We start from the raw sequence: 23,338 nt of genomic DNA on the forward strand, positions 1-23,338 counted from the left end.
TGTGTGTGTGCATGTGTGTGTGTTTGTGTGCGTGCTTGCATGCACACACTATATGTGAGTGTGTGTGCATTATGATTCTGAAGCACTTGAGTGTCTGGGAGCGTGTGAATGTGAGCTGTTTGTGTGTTTAGGTGAAAGTACATTTGAGGATGTGTGTGAAAGGGTTGTGTGGGTGTGTGTGTGTAAAGTGCATGCGCGTGTGTACCATATGTATAGTGACGTGTGTGCAGTCCTGTATGATGTGTGTGTGTGCCCGTGTGTGCAAGTGTGTGTAGACTGCAGCCCCCTCGAGGTTCTTGCGACATGCGACATTAGCAGTGACACAGAAAAGATGCATCAGTTCCATTTCTTGTTGCACACAGACACACATACACATTGATACACACGCGTGCGCGCGCACACACACACACAATTCCACCACCTCCTCTTCAAAAAAGACAGAAAAAACATCCTGGACCTCTCTTCCAATTTGATGAATTTTTCATTTGGTTTTTTTACTCTAAAATCATCAGTGAGAAAAATCGTGTTTTTGTGACCGACTGCTGCAGGGAGGAGGGAAATGAAAGCGATCTCTGTGGAGACGAACCAGAGAAGTCACTTTTTAAAGGCGGCTCTTTGCTCCCAGATGTGGAGCCGTGGGACGAGTGCGTGCATGTGCACTTTACACATGTATGTGTTTTTGTCGGCAGGCTTCTGAGAGTGAGTGCTCCTCTATCTGTGTGTATTCATGTGCTCTGTTGTTTGTGCACCCGTACTCAACACGCTTGTTTTTCTGTGTCGGCATATCAGTAAATAGACTTCTGTCTGTCAGTGTGTGTGTGTGTGTGTGTGTGTGTGTGTGTGTGTGTGTGGCTCTGTGTGTTCAAATTTGTGTGTGTTTGTGTAAAAGAGAGTGAGACAAAGAGAGACGGGGCAGAAGGTTCCTCATTAGACAAAGTATGAAGGAGTTGGAGGAAGATGCGAGGGCGGCTGGAGGGAAGAGATCCCAGTCACAGGACTATCAGCAGGGAGGCAGCACCTCGGACCGTCCACACACATACACACATGCACACACACGGTACAGACACATATACTGTGCAAACAGAAGTGCATGAAGAGGAGTGCTGCAGCATCATGTGTATCCACATGAGACAAAGAAAACAAGCAAAATATTCAGTATTATACAGTGAGTCTCTTGTTTGAGAGTAGAGTTTACCTTAACTAGCTGCTGAATGTTCAGATGTTAATCTAAATCAAATATAATGCACTGTGCCGTCAGCACCGAGAACTGACATCACACTGAGTAAAAGTATGAGCTGATTATATCATTAATGATATATTAAAGATTGAGTCTGAACAGCAGGCGCAGAGTGGACACACATACGCCGAGCACCGGAGTGTTGTGACGTCAAGGGCAGAAATGCTAATTTGATATTTGGTGGTGAAAAGGTGCCATCAAAGGTAACAATACTCTCAAGAAAAGAGAAGAAGAAAGTAAAAGGTAAATATAGTGACTATCTCCTAAGTGTAGAGATAAAAACTTGTCCTTTTGTCCTTGTAAGACAAACTGGGAATCCTCAAGTAAGGTAAGACCACCACGAAACTAGAACTTTGGTTTTAAATTAAGGCCCCAAAACTAATGTTTATGAAACACATTTCTAGCCCATGTTTCAGCTAATTAACATGTCCTCTGCATTAGATATCATAAGGCATTCTCCTCTCTGCACTCCTCCTTTCATTTGCACTGATAGAAATTCTTTGAAAGAAAACCAGAAGAAAATCTTACTCTAAAAAGAAATCAATAACCTGGAAAAAAAAAAGTTAAATTACAGATGCCATGTATTCATGTTTCGTGTTGCTGTGATCACTGCATATTGACAATAAGCGCGCTCACACGTACTTTATCGCTTCATCTCATTTCACAAAACTGTTTTTTTTTTTCCAGCTCTCAAACAAACCTGTTCCAGTGTTTACCCACAAAGCCTCTCACATACAGTACACACTCACTCCTCGATATCAAACACTCAAAGATATGAATCACAAACAGCTCACTTCCTCTGGCGGCCTGAATGAGCGTCACGCTTCAATCAGAAACATCAGAATAAAGGCAGGTTTTGTTCTGTCTCGCTTTTCTTTGGCTTTTTACTTTTCTAAACCTTTTTAGCTCTGCCTGGAGGTGGATTTAAGACCATTTAACCTATGTGACTCGATATCGACCATAACGTTCCTTAAACTGTGAAAAATCTTCTCCAATCTGTGTATATATTCTATCTATGCTTGTCCCAATGCTTTGCTGAAACTCTGCGGTGCACATATTGAGTGAAATATTCACACCCAATATGCTGTGTTTTTATGGCTGCACTGTTACATCAGATGCTAATATTCTTGCTGCCTTGTGCATCATTTACCGTATGCATATTTCTGCAAAATTCAAGTTGACATTCTCGGCATCCTTTGGGATCTGCAGTAGAATCTGAAATAATCATGGATCTATATAAGTATGGAAATTTTAAGAAGTCGAAACCTAAATGTAAAAAGAAGCTGGCAAAACAAACTATTAGAGCCAGTGCATGTTCTGAAACCAGAGTGTATGAGCAGAGCACGACGACCTTCAACAGGAAAAGTGTTTTTGTGAACGAAAAGCTGCATCGCATACAGTAGTGCAAACTTCATGCGTCAAGTCACGTTACACAACATGAGCAAACATTAAAACACTTAAAAATTTGCTTCTTTGGGTGAAACGAGGGCCCTCCTCTCAGACTCAACGAGATATCTCTGAATGCAAAGAATCTGCTACAACCAGGATCACTGCGCGTCCGTGGCATTTGTTCAAGGCTTGCCCAAGTCTCATTCTGACTCATCTTGGCCTGAATCCTACTAGGAAATTGTGACTGGGCTGCAGAAATGAGAAAAACATCCACTTTCTCCTTTCCTCCCCGAGCAGGAACAGATATAGTATCAGCGCAGCTGCAAGACGATGAAATGGGCTCGCTGGAAAACTGCATTCTGATTCAAGGTTAGCTGACACAGGTAGATGTATTGGAAGGTAAAGCGTTTTCAGTTTAAAGCAGCGTAAGAGAAATGAGCAAATGGACTCTCGCACGATATATAAAACCAAACGGTTATTTACTTAATGGAGGAGCAACCGCAGCACAATCACCACATCAGAACACCGCGAGGCTCCTTCAGACTGAGGGCCACTCGTCTGGAAGTCGTTTATTTGAAATGTTTCATAGAGGATCAACTGTGCTGAGTCACTGAGGTCATTCTGTGTATGAGCCCCATTTGTTATTAGCGTGTGTTTTCAAGGTGCTGATGCTTTCAGGGATCTGATCTGCACCATTACTGACCTTTTTAAGTGGACTGGGTATCGGCCAAATGTGAAATACAGTTTCACCACTTCCAGCTTGTGCTTCACAATAAATGCATTTAAATGTGAAGGGAGTGGTTGGACTTTACTGTGAAAACCAGAAGAGTAAGAGCAGACTTTTACAGCTAGCTAGCATTTCCCCATATACATTTTTTCATCATTTTCTGCACTTTTGATTGGTTGTTTTTAAGCTTTGCATGGATGGATTACGTTTTATCACATGTTTGATGAAACTTTAGAAAGGCAAAGGAAATGACGAGTGACTTTACATCTTATTGCGAGCTTTTAGCGACTTGGAGGAGCTACATGGTATGAAAAGATGTGGAAGCGTGTAATTTCCAGGTGGACTCACAGACAGTAAAGGCAGCAGCAGCTCAGTGCTGTTTGTAACGGCTGCATCTGGCCACAACACCATCAGGCCTACAGCATGAACTGCGTGTGTGTTACATGTGCTAGACAAGCATGTCAGAGCATGAAAGTGTATTTTCACAGTTTCATAAAAGAGCACTGATATCAGAGCCTGTATTTGCCATCAGGATTGGTATCAGGCAGAAAACGTTGGATCAATGCACTGCGAGTTGCTCTTAACCTTGTACTTGTGTTATTATGACTATCGCTGATGATGTAGAACGCTTGACATTTAAACATTAATCGAAAGCACACTCCTTAAGACGGCGCTAACACATTTCTAGTTTGAGGCGACACGCATTTGTGCTCGTCGCATCATTACATCATACAAGCATGTGAGAGACAGCCTTGATCTCCTGAACAGTTTCTGCAGCTAATAAAGCCAGCCTTGTTTTGAGCCCGCTGACCGTCTCTGTGGCTATGAACTTACTTTTCTAAATACTCAGGAAACAAAAAAGTTATACAATTTCTTCAGCTCAGAAAATGTCCTTTTTTAAATGAAAAAAAAAAAAAGACATGCACAGTCATTTTGTTCCTCTGGCCTTCCTCACACTCTATTTTCCACATTGAAATGAGCGAAATAGAAAAGTTAAGAAAGTCTGGTCAGTGTTGTTTTTAGGTTGCGACAGAGATGTGTCACTATTTTCATGCACTGAAGTAGTTTTCCCTCATGACAGTTGCTATATTTTTGGACATTACTGTGCCCTTTTTTCCCATAGATCCCGCTGAGATTCTCTTCCATTGATCGGTTCTGTTTATCATATTAAAGGATCTAAGTGTATTAAATTAAAGTCTCTAAAATGTAGAGTTAAGGTAGATTTTAAAATAGTACAAAATGATTTAGAAAATGAAAACAGAAGTACCCAAAAGTTGTTCAAAATGAGATAAAGTCAAGGAAAAGAGATGTTGATACGCTTTTACAACATACAGCAAAGGTGCAATGTGCTGATATTCTACTTTGCACAGAGAGGTATCGCTGACACACAGAAGCATTAATCATGACTCATCCCGGGGCTGACATTAGTCTATTGTTCATACTGTCAACAAATCCCATGAGAACACCAGTCAATACGTCTCGACTTCCCTACCCTGCGTGGCTCCACTCTATTCGTCATTACTGAAGATGTAAATCTGTCAAAATTGGTCACAAATATGTAGTTTCACTTTGAAAAAAGGCACAGTTATTTCCTAAATCAGCTGGGCACTGTAGTTTTTAATGAACATTATTCAAATTGGCGCAAATAGTGAATTTGTTGGGGACTATTCTCAGCTGCGGATGAATACACGTTCGGTGCTCCAGTGGGTATTTCCAGCAGCTGGACAGTGTATGAGGGATCAGTTCAGAATAAACTACAGTGGCTGTGCTCACGGCGATTGAGAAACGTGTCACATAGTTTAATAGTGACGCTCACTGATGTGTGTTTTTTATAGTTTTTGGGCAGCGGTGGAGGTCCAAGGCAAACAGGAAGAGATATATCAGGCTTCGGCTTCACAGGCGACACTCAGTGAGATCAATTCATTGTTGGTTTTGGGATTTCTTAACAATTACAAACACATAATTATATGTCAACTTATTAGCCTTTAGCGAGAGGCTTGTAAAACCAAGCAGTTTCTAGACCAACACCGGGCGGGCATAACATGGGACTCTGCCTTGACAACTTAAGAACAAACATGGAGGCCGTGAGGATGTGAAGCGCTGCCTCGTCTAACATTGACTCCATTTTCAAAGGTCAGGACCACAGTTGAGGCGGTGATGAATCGAGCACTTCATTCCTTGGCTTATAAACCCCCTTTTCTATCTCCATCATGTCTTTATGTACGGTGGTCTAATCCCTGCCCGCCCCCCTCCTCCTCCTCTACCTCTCCTCCTCCGTTTCCTGTATTTCTCTCTCATTTCTGTCGTTTCCTCTCCTCCCCTCCCCTCTCTCTGTGGTTTTCTCTGGCCACTTAATGGAATGCATGGCATTTCCTCCCTCACTCCCTCCCCCTCCTGTTCTTCTTCTCCTCCTCCTCCTCCTCTCCCCATCCCTCTCTCCGGCCCCCACCTTCTGTAATGAAACGTAAACTTTGACATTTGTCAACTTAGTCCTCCCATCAACAATTTGCGGCGTCCGGGGGTGGAGGGTTTACTGTAGCGTGGCGTCTCCAGGCTAAAGCGCCACTCGCGGCGAGCCCTGACCCCTCGCCCTGTTCTCTCGTTCTTTAGTTCATTCTTCTGTGTTTCCTTTGGCTCCTTAATCGTGTTTCTCTTCTTTCTTTCATGCAATCTTTGTGCTCTTTCTTTCCTTTACTTTCGTTCTACTTTGTCTCTTTCGGTCCCTTTCTGTGCCGCTTGATAATCTCCTTTTCCTCCTTCAACCATTCTCTCTCCTTCTGTCTCCCTTTAATTCAATTCTCTGCTGACTGATAATCTGTTTTTTCTTTCTTTTTTTCTTCCACTGAGGACTCTCATTCTCTTTCCCCCTCTTTCGCTCTCCAACTTCATTGATAAGGTCTTTTGCCCTTTTTTCTCCTCTCCCCTCGCATTTCATATTCCAGTCCTCACAGCTTGAATCAATAGCAGTTTCGGAGCTAATTCCACAGCTCTACATCAATACCCAAAGGCTCCAGTCTCCTCCATCACACCCCCCACAGCCCCCTCTGTCTGCCTACTATGAATATTCAAATGCATATTATAATAAAGTGGTTTTTCTAAATGCATTAGCACTCAGAAGGGAGGGGGCTTCAATACAAAATGAAATTTCCACCATTTTGAAGGAAGTGTCAAACAAATTTGCAACATCATTCACACAAACAAAGAGGAAGGTGCTTTTTAAGGGATGATGGGTTAGTTCGGTTTTGTTTGGATTCAAGAAAAAGATTTCGTGCTTGTTTTTTGTTTTGTTTTGTTTTTTTTTTCCAACATGGCGATCTGCAGGAGAGGCAGAACAAAGCGAGGCCAGAGCTGAGAGCTTAATGAAGTGGCTTTCATGCATTAGCAAGCAGAGACGGGCTTCATCTCAAAAGTGAGCTTTGGAAAAACTGGCACGCACTCCTGCAAAGTGATCGACCGGATAAAATTTAAAGAAAATGCGCTAGTTTGAGAGGAAAGCTAAGAAAGCCGATTCATCTCGATGTTTCATACTTAAGGGATTTTGAATGATTGTCTTCAGGTGATGTTTTTCTTCCCAAAGTGAGTGAATTTCAGATTAAATCTCAAACTGCTGAAAGGACAAACCAGGGCCAGCATGTACCACCAGAGCCAAAGACACGCTTTCTTTCTATAACCCCCCCTTTCTTTTTCTATCCTCACACATTTCTCTCCCTCCTTCTATCCTTCTATTCATCCCTCGCTCTCCCCAGCAAATCCAAAAGTTGTGTCGCCATGGCAACAGCTGCCGTCTGCGAAAATTACCTAAATCCCTCCCTTTTTTTTTTTGTTCACTGTGTGTTCCCAGTGACATTCAATGGATACTGTTTTGATGTGGGAACACACAATCGAGTCGGGGGGGTTAAAGAGAAAAAAACAGCAAAAGAGGAGGGTGGAGAGGTTGATGTTAGGGGAACAACAGAGCAGAGCAGCAGGGCAGAAAGAGGAGAGGAGGGATTAGAGGTGGAAAAGCCTGGTGGCCAGACAGGCAGCCAGTCAGCCGGAGAGAAAGAGTGAGACAGAAAGCAAACACAGACAGGGACGGACGCAGGAAAACAACCAGACAGACAATCATGCAGATACATAAAAAACACGAAACAAATAAACAAAACAGAGAGTAAACAAAGAAAGGCGAGCCAGAGGCACACAAACAGCCAGCGACAAACAGAGCCGCAGACAGACAGGTGGAGAGACTGACCCAGTGAGACAGGGCAGCATGAGAAACAGGTAGCAGGCAGAGAGGAGACAGACATGTGTCGCCATGGTAACACCGAAACCAGCGAGTAAAGGAGAGAGGGAAATAGAGAGGTGGTGGTGGTGGTGGGGTAAGAGGGAGAGATATAGGAAGCATGCCGTCCCCATGGTAACACACACGGAGGGATCCTGAGAGAGGAAGCGAGGCACGCACACACACACACACATACACACACAAACACAAAGCGCACATTAAGAAAGTGGGAAACATCGCTCGTCATATCCCAGCATCCACCTCCCATCTCCGTGCGGTGCTACCACCTGATTTGCATCACCATGTTCACATCGTGTGATGTGCTCATGAGAAGCCCGAGCCCTCTTCTTTGTGGCCAATTACTTCTCAAACATGCCATTTATGATCCCCAGACTTTGCCAGCGAGCCGCAGTTTTATCTCCGCGACGAAGAAGGCATTTAGTTGTGGAAAAACCCTGACGGATGGTGTAAATTATTACAGCTTGCAGCATTATTCTTGGTTGGATGGCGTACAAGGCAATCTGTTGTCTTATCATGTGTGTGAGACAAGGCCAGTTTCCAGGATCATGGCTGAGCCAATTCGGCAAAGACAATCACATTCAATTGAGATAAAGCCTCAGTGGAAATCATGTAGCTGGGAAACTTCCCCAGAACGCTTATCAGACGCTAGTAATTACTCTTCAGCAAACACGCCAGCAGATTTGCAACTATTGTACCACTTAATCAGAGCATTGTGGAAGCAAAAAGGCTCGTGGCAGAATGTGACGAAATGAGTCAAGTTGCTTGACCTGAATGTGCTGCTGACTACAGCGACTGTCATTGCCAGGAAAAGAGTCACCAAACACAGCCCGCGGATTTACACTGAGAGCTAGTAGTGGCGGCGTGGTCTGAATGAGCCCGCTGTCATTGAACAGAGCAGAGCACAACACGGGAAACAGCACAGAGAGCTAATGGCTAACCAGTTGGTGCCCACCGCTTTCAAAAAGCGCATGAGGAGCAGCCACAGCTGAGCTCAGAGGGAAATATATCTTTGTGGAACATTAAAATGCTTTTTGTCTAGTTTGTTAAGTTAATTTGTCGCATAAGTGGCTCTGCTCTTTGTTTTATTTACAAAATAACCCATCTTTGCAAACTCCATCAGTATTCACAGAGCTTGCATGCTCTTCAGAACACAGATTGTTACCGCAGGTATCATTGAAAATCCCCCCCTTTCCCTGGCGTATTTACCATTGTGTTGGGTCATTAATGCATGCTCAACTCATAATTACTATATTTCCAACAGCACTTTAAGGCAGCATAATTGCAGTGTGCAGCAGATGGCTGTTGGCTAACTGGCTTGCAGTTACGCCTAATGGCTATTTGCTATCGGTGTAAAACAGGCTAATGGTTCGCTGGCCAGCAGCTATAGCTTAAAATAGACAGCTGTCCTGTGTGGGCTCAGCCAGAATTGAAATGACTATGTGCACCTCATTATCTGCCGCGGTGAATTCACCACACAATTATTATCCATAAAAGCAAAAGAGGAACGTGATGAAAATGTTCTTCCTGTCTGATGTCTGAGTGCACGGACGCTTCAGTCAGGAAGGTTAATTTACGTAGAGAAGCTGGACCATGTTTATGTCTAATTGTAGCGGATATTCCTCTTGAAAATTAATTATCCTAGTGAAGTTGAGTATAACAAATGTAAACCGTTAATGGTTGTATATAGCATGAACGCAGTTCAAAGCCAGACTGTGTGGATGTTTATGCACTCCACAAAAGACATTCATGCTGTTTTTGTCTGCAATTTTATCTTCCAACTCAAGAGGGAAAATAGCGGGAGACGGAGAATGTATATTCCTTTTCAAACATGGAGACTAATTACAAGGGATTAAGTAATTGCACAGGGAATATTCAGGAAATCTTTCTCAAAACCTTTTGTTCCAAACCCCATTAATTTCACCCTGCTCCGTCTACAGCGGGTTGACTTTACGTGAGCTGTTTCAAAGGACAAATCTGGATAGATATTTTCTGTTCTGCTTAGAAGACGGCACTTCACGGAGGCACAGAAAGCTCCAGTGTGGAAGACTGAGGCTAAAAGTCACGCACCCACACTCTAACTTTACAGAGGAAGCATTTTATGTTGGAGGAAGTTTGATGAAAGTACACTACCTTTTTAATAATTCAAAACAAAATAATTCTGGCGCTGCTGGCGTGCTTTGCTAAAAAGAAGTGTGCATACAAGTACAAGTTTGTAACGCTGGTTTATGAGACAGTTTTTTAGTTTCACTTGTGTCGAGGTCTAGAAACAAAGTATCAAGAGGAATGCAAGGAAAACTCGGTCTAATGGCAAGCTGCTGCTACTATACATGGATAGCATTAATAGCTATAGTATTCTAGCTATAGACTGTATAAAACATTGACGCAGTCTCTGTGACGTCACCCACAGGTTTCTGAAGAGCCACTCTGAAGCTCAGTGATGGTGGCTCCAGCCATCGCCATCTTGGCAGGGCCTGACTCCACCAAACTCCCGGCTAATACAAAAATGGGCAAAAAAATGGAGCGTGGGTGGAGCTGAGGCGGGCCAAATGAAGCCTGGTTGCTGAAACCAAGCGACTAGCTGTCACTCAAAGCAGCCATGCCCATAATTATACACAACTTTAAGCCTTGATATAATATATACAAGTGAGTTATATAAAAACTCACCCCCTGTAGAGGTGTCATGAATGGCAAAATTAGCAATAGAGACCACAATAGTTTTTTTTTTTTTTTTTTAAATGCTTATTTCTGCTGTGGAGTTGGCCATTTGAATATGGGGGTCTTTGGGGATGGACTCATTTTTTCGGAGCGAGCCTCAAGTGGACATTCAAGGAACTGCAGTCCCCTCTCTTCTGCATTGGCTGCATTTTTCAGCCCCAGAGGTTGCCAATTGATACTAATGCCACGCTAGTTGAACATGTGCATTTGAATAGGAATAAAAAAATCAGTATGCATATAAAACTGCATGGCTGTGGTGTTAATGAACATCAGTGCAATGCACGGTAGAAATAAAGGCTATGATTACTGTTGGAAAATGTGAAAAACAAATGGCACCTCAGCCCATTTGTAGCGGTACAAAGCAAAGCTTGCACAGAATGACGCACACCACAACACCTGCACCTATTGTTTTGTTTTTTAAGCCCACACGCATGCGGTGTCAACACCCACATCATCATGGATCGATACATGTCATCACATCAAGATATTCCCCAGTGCTATTTTCCAGCACCGATGCACGCCAATGGTCCAGGAAACCAGTATTTTATATCAGCTTCACTCCCACTGGTCCATCCTGGCTACTGTACCTTGACGACCTCTGCAGCCTGTCTGGCATGTCCGGTATCAAATGACAATATCCTACGTGACAAGAACATTTAATATTTCACTGAAGTGGACCTTCATGTCTAAATTCATTGACAATTTCCACCATATAAACAAAAGAATGAATATCCTTGCTCAAACCAGAAGAACTCAGTCTGTTTTATGCATTATATTAACACACATTACTTGGATTATTATCTTTGCACATTCTTTATACTGTGTACATGTGCACCTTGCATCCTCTTTGTTTACTCTACAATACTGTACAGCTCTTTCACTTTCACTTCATCATTTTGTTTAGAAGCGTACTAAATATGCATCCTAATATTGCACACCCTGGAGTTTGTGTACTCAGTGTGTAGGATGAAGAACTGTCGACCCATGTTGACTCTTATTCTGGATCGCCGTGTAGCTTCAGTGCATTTGGGGGAAACAGATCAAGGCCTCCGTGGTCGGAGCTGTCTGAACTCTGGGACTCCCAATCAATCCTCTCTCTCAACCCCCCCTCTGTGTTTCTCATTGCTCGCTCGCCCTCTGCACACAGTGATGGAGGTCAGGCGTGGTCAAAAGCTGAGAATGGACAATCAGGCAGCAGCCGTACCCACTATTATCACTGCGGCTCATATCTCTCCCCCTCTCTGCCGGCTGTATACAGAGCAGCGATATTACCCAGCTCGCTCTGCCTTTATTGTCTTCATCTCCCATTTACTGTACAACACTGAGCAGCACGGCAGCGCCATTACTTTTTTTGTAATGAGTAATGTAAGGGATCACATCTGAAATTCAGTAATAACACGACAGTAACTAATCCCGGTAACAAACTACTCAGACATTTTGGATACACGAGAGGGATTTTAGCAGTTTTGCATCCGTGCTTTCAAAACCGAAACTTCCAACTTCATTGTGTTTCTTCACTGTAAATTCCCATTCTAAGGATTTCTTTGTTGATGATAAACTTAATGTCCCTCCATATAGAAACACAATAGTCTCCTGGATTATCTAACAGTTCTAATTGCTGTCAGTTTTAATTATTTCTTTGAAATATTTTCCAGCAGTGTGGAATAAGGGATGGCTTTAAATACAATCATTCCCATAAGCTTCAGCGATCATTGCTATAGAGAAGAAGCCAGTCGGGGGAAGACTGCGAATCGTGACACACTTCTCAGGTTTTGATTCGCGATTCAACTTGGATGCCTGTCAGAGGAAAAATCAACCAATCAAAGCTTTGCAGGAAGGATTAAGAATGGGAGCATCATCTTCCCTCATAGGTATCTGGATACTTAGCTATGGAAGCTAGCAGCCACAAAGATGGCGGCAAGTGTGGATGAGACTGACACAGCTGCACCAGTGGACATCAGCCAACGTCCAGAAAACTCTCAAATCGACATATTCCTCCAATCTTTGTGAAAAGACGCTCCCTAAAACTTGCAATCAATTACATTTTTTTAAACTCGCCGACTCATCTTTTGTCCCGAATGTTCCTCCAGGAGAGTTTTATGCTCCAGCTGACAGTCACCTCACATCGTTTATGCAGAAAATAAACCGGACTTTAACAACCTGAAGCCTGGACGTGCGTAGCGACTCCTCCCACTCCTCAGCTCATAAGTAAAGTCGTGTAATCACTTTTTCACTGAGTAATGACGCATTAATTAAATCTTTTAATTAACTTGGCCAGTGCTGCCTGATTACTCTTCATCGCAGCCCAGTAAATTCACTCTTCCTTTGCTTATCTTGCCTTTTACATTTTCTCCCTATATGTTTTTTTTTAAGTTTCTCCCAAGTCCTTTTTCTCCCTCTTCCTCCGTTGCTATGGTAACTCTCTCTCTCTTTCTCTCCCTCCATCTCCCTCTGTCTCTCTCCCCCCACTTTCCCCTCTCTCTCTCTTTCTCCAGCGGCTGGTTGGATGGTTGCTATAGAAACAGACTTATTTAAAAGAAGAGCTAAGAAATTATCTTTTTCTCTCGCGCTCCCCAACATGCTTGCTTTTGCTCCCTCGCTTCCTCTCTCTTTCACTTTCCCCATCTCCCTCGCCCTCCCCCTCTTCCTCCCCGCCTCTCTCTCTCGCTCTCTCTCTCTTTTCTCTCTCGCTCTCTCTTCCTTTCTTGTTTTGCCTCAATCACAAGCGAGCAGACCTTCTCTTTTATTTTCCTTTGGCTCTCGCCGTACATTGTGGATTTGCACACACACACACACACACAAAGCTGCAATCTCTCTCTTTCTTCATCTGTCTTAGCTGAGAGCTACACACAAGTGTCACAATACCTTTCTTAAAGCACATACAAAACAGACACACACATTTTCTTTCCCATGCCCCCCCCTCTCTCTCTCTCACACTGGTTTACATCATTTTTGGGGACATCACATAGACTTATATTCATTTCCTGGAGACTTTTCCTAACCACAACCCACAATGTGATTGTGTCCCCACAATGTGAGGAATACATGGCACACGCACACACGCACGCACACACACACATACAGGAGAACTTTGAGACTAACATTAATCCCACAGAGATTCACCTTATTACCTCTCGGGAACTTGATTTTTGTCCCCTGATTGGACTCATAATGTGAGTGTCTTGATAGATTAATTTAAATTCATTCTCAGAACATTTTCCTGAAATGTCTCTGGCATCCCAGGACACACACACACACACACACACACACTGTCTCACATGAACAACAAAACACAACACTGAGCCAGACAACAGAACAAATACATCAGGCTGCTTCACACATTACGGATTAAGTGGCTGCAGTGCAGTCAATTGAATCACTTGCTTTTATGTCCTCACAGTATGAAATTCAATAAGAATCTTTCATGGAAGATATTTGACAATAAATCACAGGTGTAAATAGTGAAATTAATGATGGCTGAATTCCAATTAGCTGCTTCAGTTTCGGTCCGGATCCACGGATTTACTGGGACACTTGAACAGAACAGCCATCGTTCATTTCGTTATTACCACCTGTGCTGATTAACCCACCTGTGCTTATTAACACACCTGTGCTTATTAACGCACCTGTGCGTCTCCATGCCAACACCTCTGCTGTGAAAAGGACCGCTTGAGAACAACCGCGAGCGCACGCGCTGCACGCGCAAACGTCCCAAAAAACGTTTAGAGTCACACTCGCACTCTTCACATGTGACGCCATCACTTCACTCACCGCCACGCGACCGAGAGACGAGCGGCGTGACGTCACCGTGCCCGCTCACCGCCGTCGCGGAGAGCCGCACGCTTATCTCCCCTGCACCCGGGCATATCAGCCTTCACTGAGGGGGAGATAGTGTCACCCCCACCACCACCACCACCTCACCCAACCGTGCGCGCGCCTTCCCCTCTCCTCGCCTCGTGGAGCGGAGCGGAGCCCGGGGTGTTATCAGCTGCTGATAGTTATCGACTTCCATTAAAACATAAGAGGGGGGAGAGGAGGAACAGGCAGATAGACAGACAGGAGGAGGATGGAGACACAAACAGAGTGGGTGGTGATGGATACCGGCTTTCATCATCTGTAATCATGTTGTCCATCTCCATCTTCAAGTCGCTGCCTCTTCTTTTATCACTGTTCAAAATCCACCAAAGGAGAAGAAATAAAAGGGATGGAGGGATGTATTGAGACTTCAAAAGAAAGAAAGAAACTTGGTCGTGGTGCCCACGCAATAAAATCATTTGGTTACACAAGTTCAGTTTCCGATAAGGGAAATAAGTTTGGAAAAGCCTCTGTGGGAAAGATTGGAAGGCGCTAAATGTTAAATTAAGTGAAAGTGGAGCCAGTGGATACAGGGTCTGTGGGGTGTAGAAAATCAGGATTATGATCGTCACACATTTGCCTTTTGAAAGAGGAAGTATTAAATATTACAAACTTTTCCTTTAGCAGAAGCTTTGGCTTGGATAAGAGATGCTGTCTTAATAGAATTAGTAACTGCCTGGTTAGACGAGGATGAAAGCAGTGACTGAGTGTGGACACATTGTTATCAAGTTCAATATAACATAACATGGCATGGCAGGTTTTTTTTTTTAATGTATGCATATATGAATCCAAAGTTTCGTGCCAATGTAACATGTACAATACGTCAGTGCTTCGGAGAAACATAAATGTGTTTCTGCTACACAAGAAAAGAAATAAAAGCTCTAAAATGTTGTCTAAACACGAGCAGTCACGCAAGAGCTTTTCCAAAATCAAATAGTCTTAAATTGGCAAAAAATTGATTTAAATTAGGAACTGATAGTTCAAAAAATAAAAAAATTAATGTTTGCAACTTTTTGATCTTTAATGTTTTTTTAAGATTTGTCATTTTTGTATTATTTTTATATTATTTTTTACAGTGTGCAGTAGGGTGATGGACAGGCAATGTGGGGAGAAAGAGAGGAGGGCATTCAACCAAGCTCCCCAGCCGGATCTGAACTGATGATGCTGCAGCTAGGCGGTACACGTCCCACATAACCCCCAGACCACCATAACAACATGCCATTGTATACGTAAGCATGGAGTCCAATAATTTTGATTAATTAATCATTTCATCGTTTCACAGTGTTATGTAATGTATGGAATACAATACACACACAGAGAGAGTTATCCAGCAGCATGCATAATCCAGAGCAAAGACAAAGGGGAAAACCTCGTGATAGCGATCTTGTAATGGATCAGATTGATTTAATTCGCTGCTCTGGACAATTTCTCATTCTTAATCCTCGAGATGTCTCTGAATGGATTTTACGTGGGAGGCCCATTCAATTGTTCTCTCTCACCTCCACACACGGGACTCTCAGGCGGCGAGCGAGTGAGCGAGAACGCAGGCAGACAAAGGAAGCGGGGGGACAGCAAGAGGCAGAACCTCGAACTACCTCCACACGAGGCTCGACTGATCTCTCAGTCTTGTCTGTTGACATTTTTCCTCGTGCAAAAAGGAAGCACTTTCGGGTTTTTTTTGGCGCTTTTGTGCTTGATGTCTGCGTTTCTTTGAAAGCCTCTCCTTGGAGAGGGTGGCTAGTTTGGTTTCTCACTTTGGCTTCCAAAAAATCTAAGCAGGGTCACTTCCAGCCTTTTATCACTCTTATTGAATGCTCATGCGGAGCGAGGAGACCCACTTTATTTATCCTTCCAGGGCCGAGGACTCTGCAGCGCGCTGCCTGGATCAGCGCTGAAATATGCTGGAAATGCCTGGAAAGCTCCAGACCCGGCTCTCCCAGGAGAGCCCCATCTATAATAGGCCTGGCTGTTTCCCTCTGCTCCCTCGCTGGAACCCCCTCCACACATAAATCTCTGCTCCCCGACCCTCCTCCTCCTCCGCATTTCACTACTGCATCCCCCTGCTCCTTTTTTTTCCTGCACTCCTTCCATTAAGTGCTCCTTCCTCCATTTCAACTGGTGCTCAACTCTCCTTCACTCCTCTGCCCTCTTCCTCCTCCACATCTCTTTTCTCCCTCCACCTATTTCTCTGTTTCCCTGCTCCTTTGCTCCAACCTTTGCCAAACAATAAATCTCTGTTCCCCAACCCTGCTCTCCACCTCCTTTAGTCTCCATCTTCAGCATTTCCTTTCACTCCTCTGCTGTGTTTCTACCCAAATTTATCTCCTCCCCTCATTCTGTTGTCTTCTTATCTCCTCTCTCCTCCACCCACAAGTGTTTCCTCCATCCATCTCTGCACCTCCTCGGATTATTAATTAATCTCCACTTTGCTGCCCTCTTACTCCCAACCAGTTGTCTCTCCTTCTCCTCTGACCTCATCTGTTCCTCTTCCACTGCTCCCTTGCTCCAGCCCTCTCCACATATAAATCTCTGCTCCCCAACCCTCCTCCTCCTCCTCCTCCTCCGCATTTCACTACTGCATCCCCTATTCCTTTCTTTTTCTTGCGCTCCTTCCATTAAGTGCTCCTTCCTCCATTTCAACTGGTGCTCAATTCTCCTTCACTCCTCTGCCCTCTTCCTCCTCCATATCTCTCCCTCATCTACTTCTGTTTTTCCTGCTCCTTCACTTCAACCAAACTCCCCAACCCTGCTCTCCTCCTCCTTTAGTCTCATCTTCATCCCTCCCCCTCTTTCACTCCTTTGCTGTCTTCCTGCCCAAATTTCTCTCCTCTCATCATTCTGTGTTCTTCGTATCTCCTCTCTTCTCTCTCCTCCATTCGTGCTCCTCTCCTCCATCCACAAGTGCTCCCTCCATCCATCTCCACACCTCCTCCGACAACTAATCTCCTCTTTGCTGCCCTCCTTTACTTGTCTGCCTTCTTACTCCCACCCAGTTGTCTCGTCTCCTCCTCTGACCTCATCTGTTCCTCTTCCCTTGCTCCAACCTCCTTCACACATAAATCTCTGCTCCCCAACCCCACCCTCCTCTTTCCTTCTCCCTTCTGTTTCTGCTACTGCTCCTTCTGTCCTCACTCCATTATTGTTTCCTCTACCCCCCCTCTCTGCTGCCTTCCTTCACTCCTTTGCCTCCTTCCTCCCCACACTTGTGTCTTGTCCTAATAGTCTACTCATCTCCAACCTTTCTCTCCTCCTCCTTCACTCATGACTCATTCCTCCTCCTCCTCCACCTATACGCATCTGTATCCCCCTTCATCCCTTTTCTTCTGCTCTCCTATCAGCGTTTTCTCCCTCCATCTCTGCTCCTCCTCTGAGCGCCCACAGAAATCTGCTGCCCTTCTTCACTCCCGTTACCTCCCACTCCTCTGCACTCCTTTTCTGCCTTCACCCTCCCACCGTCTCCTTCACCCCTTTATCCTCCTCCCACCTGAGTTCCCCTCCTCTTCATATCTCTCTTGCACTCCTCTGGCCTAATCTACTCTTTCTCCTTCTGCTCCTCCTCCCTCTCTCTTCCTCTGTCCTCCTCCTGTCACCTGAATTCCTCTCCAGCTCTTACTCTCCCCTCTCATCTTCTCCTCTATTTTTTTCTGCTCCACACTATCTTCTCCTCCACCTCCACCCTTGTTAGCCCTCTCACCTCCTCTGCACCTCACTCCAGCCCTCTTTCACTTTCTTCTTTCCTCTTCAACCCTCCTTTGATGCCACCTTCTTTCCCCAATCTGAATTTCTCTCCTTCTTCCTCTTCTTCCTCTCTCCCCTCATCTACTCCATTATATTCTTTCTATTACAGTCCTCTGCATATCGTCTCCTCCTCCTCCTCCTTTCCCTCCCAGTCCACTACTCCTCCCTCATTCAGGGTGACAGATCAGCCAGATTGACGGGTGTCAGTCCAAATACCAGTTGAAGCCCCTCTGTTAGGATCTGGGCACTCTTCAGTCTTTCACTCCCGCACACACACACCCACCAAAACACACACCAGCCCGTGCAGAGGAGAATTTGCCAGCGTCGTTTTAGCAGATTACTACATTATCGGGGCAGCGTGGTGAATTAGGCAGCGGCTAATTGTGGCGGTTATTTTATTTATTTATTTTAATTGCTGTTCCTTGTCACCTCAGATTACACTTCCTGCACCATAAGGATATCAGATCTGTCAGGTACTGGAGGGCTTTGGGATGACACACACACACTCTTAAACAAGGCTCGTCTTGCCATTTCTAATTATCCTCATTTGAGAGTACAGTGCATTTTTTTTATTATTGAAGTTGTTTTTAAACATCAAATTACAGCAGCACAGTCACAGTCAGGACAGTGTGGCACTAACGGCCAAGGCTAGAGATTTAATTCATCCTGAGGCCACTCACGCATCAGTGGTGCTTCAGATGAGAAAATCCACCACGAAGAACAACTTGGTTCATTTATATTGAACAACAGTGGTGGTATGAACTCAAACTGTGGGGCCTTGATTAATAATCTTCTCTCTTGGTCCTTGAATTTTTAACTCTGGATTAAGAACACAAGGCCACAAGGTAATTCCACCATCTGGTCTACGGATAAAACCTGTTTTTTAATGCAATTCAAAACAGGCCTCTGCCCTGGGGCCCAGACCTTCAGGGGCCCTGGAACTTCACTTTTGCTTGCTGTAATTTGATTAACTGCAAATTTGTTTTTGAAAAGCCACAATTAAAAAGGACAACATCAACAGAACGGGTTCAGATTCTGAACTTTTAGTTGATCTTAACTCCTTAGTGGGTGTTCAGACTGAAAATGGCTCTGTGTTTACAAAAGGCCCTGCCTTTTGGCTGCATTGGTGGGGGCACGCTGATTTTACTGCTCTGGAAGGTTAGCAGTGATTCTATCTCCTGTGCAGAAAGAGTAGAGATACGACATGTCACGTTACAAAATAATCTACCTGGAATGTGTGTTTGCACTTGAAGTCACAGGATGACGTTGTAATTTGATGCAGCCGGGTTCAACTATTTTGAGGACGACATTGCATTTTCTGTGCAGAAAATCTCTGCATTGGCCCCCCTGCTGCGTCAACAGTGTAGCCTCATTTAAATAAATTATGGGGAAACAGAGAATATGATCTATTTAAAATGCACTCAGTGCAAAATGTTCATTACAGTCCTATGGCCATAACAGTTTAATTTGTCAAGTAAAAAGCCTCAGGGTGCATACACAATGCATGAGTGGTGGTGTTGGTGGTTGGAGGAGGTGTCAACAGGGTCAAATTTTTACCCAAACAACCTGCTTTATCCACCCATGCAACAGTGGATCTGCAAAATCACTGAATTGAATAGCTGAATTACTTGGAAATTAATCGCTCATATCCTCCAACACACACTACAATCGCTAACGTGTCCAGCACTAAAGTAGCATGAGGTCGCGCTTGTGGTTCATTACCTAGAAATTAAAAAACATGGTAGCGAGTTGTTGTGCATTCCTCCGAATCTTTACATGCTGTAAATGCCAAAACAGTTCTGACTTAACCCACAAAGCCCCAACTGAGAGTGTGTTTGATGTCAGATGATTCAGAAAGGAATTACACAACTGTTTGAGGGCGGAACAGTGGAGAGCTTGAAACTAATGATCAAAGACAATCTCCTCATACAGCCTGTCACTGCGCTAAGTTATAGCAAGTGGAATGAATCATTTTTGGGGTCTGTGAGGGCTCTCGGTCACGCAGCTCACTGTATATCAAAGCCAACTGGACTTGCTTTGGATTCTCGAAGATGTTTTGGATGTGAGTCTAAAGAAAGTCCTGCAAGTTGTCTTTCTAGATACATCTTAAGAGGCCTTTCTGAGGATCCCCGGGTGCCCCTGGAGCCCACTTTGGTGTAAACCTGTGCTGATGTAAACCATCAAACATTGATGGTCCAGCTGGGTTGCAGCTGAAGAAGAGACTCAAGCCAACAGGGCCTTCTCCTCCTCTCCCTCTGCCTCCTGAGTGCTCCTGCTCTGCCTCTGTTTATCCTCAAACATCCCCTCTTGTCAACAGATTAGGACTGAACCCCGCTGTCTCTTCCTTTCTTCGTCTCTCTCTGCCTCCATCTCTCTGTCTTTTGGCCTGTCTCTTTACATCTGCGCCTCTGCTCTTCTTGTGACGGGAGAAAAGAGTCGGAGGAGGAGGAGGAGGAGGAGGAGGAGGGGAGAAAAGGGAGAAAAGGAAAGTCTATGTGTGTGTGTGTGTGTGTGTGTGAAAGAGAGGCAGAGGAGAGAGATGGGACAGGTGCTTGCAGTGCAGGAATCGCTTTGCTTGCTCTGCTTGCATGATCAGGCTGCAAAAATGTTCAGCTCGAGCAAAAGTGCTGTTCAAGAATCGACTCTGAGAAATAGGCTTCCTCGCCTGTGGCCAGACCGGCGCTGGCAGCGGTGTCGGATCACAGCGGCAACACGCTACGTCCGACCCGCACATATACACATGCAGGGCTGGGCGGTAATTACAGAGGCCCACAGACATGCGGTCAACCACACCGGGATGTAGCTGGCCTGTGTTAGGAAGCCAGACACACCACCGGGCCGAGTAGTAAATCAGGCAGCTCAGAGGGAGACAGGCAGCAGAGGGAAGCAGGCAGAGACACCTGGAAGACTTCGAACAGGCTAAACACACATTAGGCTGCAGCTGCTGCATGTAGGGGACGGATTCACTCTGATCACATTTACAGGCTTACAGCGGCTCAGCTGGAGACACTGATCTGCCGCTCGGCTTCTGTTCAGCTTGTCTTCTGTTCGGGTCTGGTCTGGCCCGCTCTGTTCTGATCTGTTTTTCACTTCTGCTTTGGTCTCTTTTGTTCTGTCCTGTCCCGCTCTTTTCTGCCTTCCTCTTTGTTTCCTCCTGTTTGATTCTCTACGGCTCGAATAGTCAAACTTTGCTTTCTCTCTCTCTGCTCTTGTCTTTGGTCCAGCTACAACAGACACACTCAGAAGCTTCAGCCCTAATTTAATCTGAAGATAGCGATTGATTGACATTTATTATAACATCCGCTGATTGAATGTGATAGGCAAATGCATCTGTTCTTCAATACAAGATACTCAAGACTTTTTTCCCTCATGTGTATTACTCTACTCAAGCAAAAATTCTACTGTATTATATTCTCTTCTCTTCTATTCTCTTCTATTCTAGGCGCTCAGCCTGGGAGCTCCTCTGACTGTCTGTCTCGACAGATCACTGTCTGTGGTTCATCACACCGGCGGCCTGCAGCACCGGGGACCCAGGTGCTGAGGCAGGTACACAAACTCACACACACACGCACACACACAGTTGAACTGTTCACATCAGGCTACCTCAATTAATCACCTCTACCTTAGGAGCTGTGACTGCCCTCAGACACAAACGCACACTCACCCGCTCTCTTGCTGAGGCGTGTGTATGTGTTTGTGTGTGTGTGGAGAAAGAGAGGGCAATCTATCAAGGTGATCGATAAATAGGGACATTAATATTAGTAATGGGGCTCTCCTCCAGTCCAGTGAATATGTCTCCGTCTTCACGGTAAAATATGAATTTTTCTTGGCACCTGCACGTTTGCAGCGGGGCCGCGCGCACGGGCACGAGCACGCGAGACTCTACCTGCATGCTAAGAGGATGATGCACTGGTCTCTATTATCTCTCTCTCTCTCTCTCACACACACACACACTTTGTGTCTCGAGGGACACTTGCGCTTTACTCTCCACTTCCTATGCACAAACAAAGCCACTGCGATTAAGGGAATGCACGTGGCTGGCGCGTGCGTGCCGTATGCGTGTGCGCGCGCGTGTTGGAAATTGATCCAGTGTGACTCATGTTAAAGCCCGGTGACCAGCATTGGATCCTCGCCTCATCAATTATCCCCGGCTGCCAGCCTATGCGCAGTGTGTGTGTGTGTGAGTGCTTCTGTGTGTTCACGCGCGTGCAGGCGTGCGCGTGTTTGTAACACATCCTCTGTTGACCCACACTGCGCGTGTTTGTGTCAACCAAATCTATCTATTCATGCGTTTCAAAGGTCACGTCAAAGCAATGTCGCGTGCAGATGCTCCACATCTCTCTCATAAACGCGTAATTGAAGAAAAATGAACGCAGCGCGTCTGGACCGTCTGCGTCTGCACTCTGAATCCTATTTTTTCCCGGCAGAGCGAAGACCCTGAACACCCCACGACTCTGCTCCCTTCAGCGCGCTGTAATGATGATGTCCAGAGCAGCACAAATCTATAACAACATAACACATTTACACACGCGCACGCGCACAGACCCAAACGCACGCACGCGCACGCACACACACACACACACAAAGCCAGACATGTAGACGCACAAACACTTACACTGCCGACAGAAAGGCACCCACACAGCGCACAGACGCCCGCACACAACAGGGTGAGGAGGAAGGGCAAACGGAGAAGAAACGGGGCATTAAAGAGAAACTTTTCGCTGTTGTCTCTGCAGCTCAGGCTGAGTGCGTTCAGACATCTCTCACCTTGGTTCAAAGTGATCGCCAAAGTTATGATCCACAGGGCTGGCATGGTTCAGCCGAGCGCATTCAGATTCCTCCCCTCGGCTCTGCTTCCCCGAAAAGACACCATCAATTCCTCCCGACCGGCTGAATTTAACCGGAATCCTCTTTGAGTCATGAGAGTGAAAGCGGCCAAATTCAGAGGAAAAAAATCCGAATCCCCTTTTCCTCTCTGCTCTTTTCCTTTCTTCCACTCGTTTCCCTGTTTCTCCCGTGCGTAAAATAAATCTGTTTCCACTTTTTTGTGTTGTCAGCTCTCCTGGTTTCTCAGTCTGCGCCTCTTTTCCTCTCTGCGCTCTAGATTCCCATTTAAACAGGACTGAATTCCTCTGCCCCTCTTTTCTCTCGCTCTCTCTCTCTCTCTCTCCCCCCTCCTCTCATACAATCAGTAGCACACACACCCTCCTCCTCCTCCTCCACGCCTCCCCGCTCCAACCCTCCGTTTTGGACTCCACAGAGAGGAGGTGAAGGGCGCTCCAGCGGCCGCAACTTGAACTGCGCTTTAAACATGAAACTTAAACCATCAAGTGCTTAAAACTCACAACCGAGTGAACCCCGAGCACAGATTATTTAGCTCTTTATTATATAGATT

At 45.1% G+C, this 23,338-nt stretch overlaps 1 protein-coding gene across 3 annotated transcripts in view; it reads right to left on the bottom strand.

Moving 5' to 3' along the window:
* The window catches only part of kirrel1b (kirre like nephrin family adhesion molecule 1b), a 72,666-nt gene extending 49,608 nt beyond the window's left edge, over nt 1-23,058 (bottom strand). For all 3 annotated transcript variants that reach the window (XM_041949102.1, XM_041949101.1, XM_041949100.1), the window contains exon 1: nt 22,711-23,058. In XM_041949102.1, coding sequence (XP_041805036.1) covers nt 22,711-22,756 — 46 coding nt within the window. In that variant the 5' untranslated portion in view covers nt 22,757-23,058. The remainder of the gene's footprint in view (nt 1-22,710) is intronic.
* Between the last annotated feature and the right edge of the window lie 280 nt (nt 23,059-23,338).

Source organism: Chelmon rostratus, chromosome 12, assembly GCF_017976325.1.
Source record: "Chelmon rostratus isolate fCheRos1 chromosome 12, fCheRos1.pri, whole genome shotgun sequence".
NCBI classification, from domain to species: domain Eukaryota; kingdom Metazoa; phylum Chordata; class Actinopteri; order Chaetodontiformes; family Chaetodontidae; genus Chelmon; species Chelmon rostratus.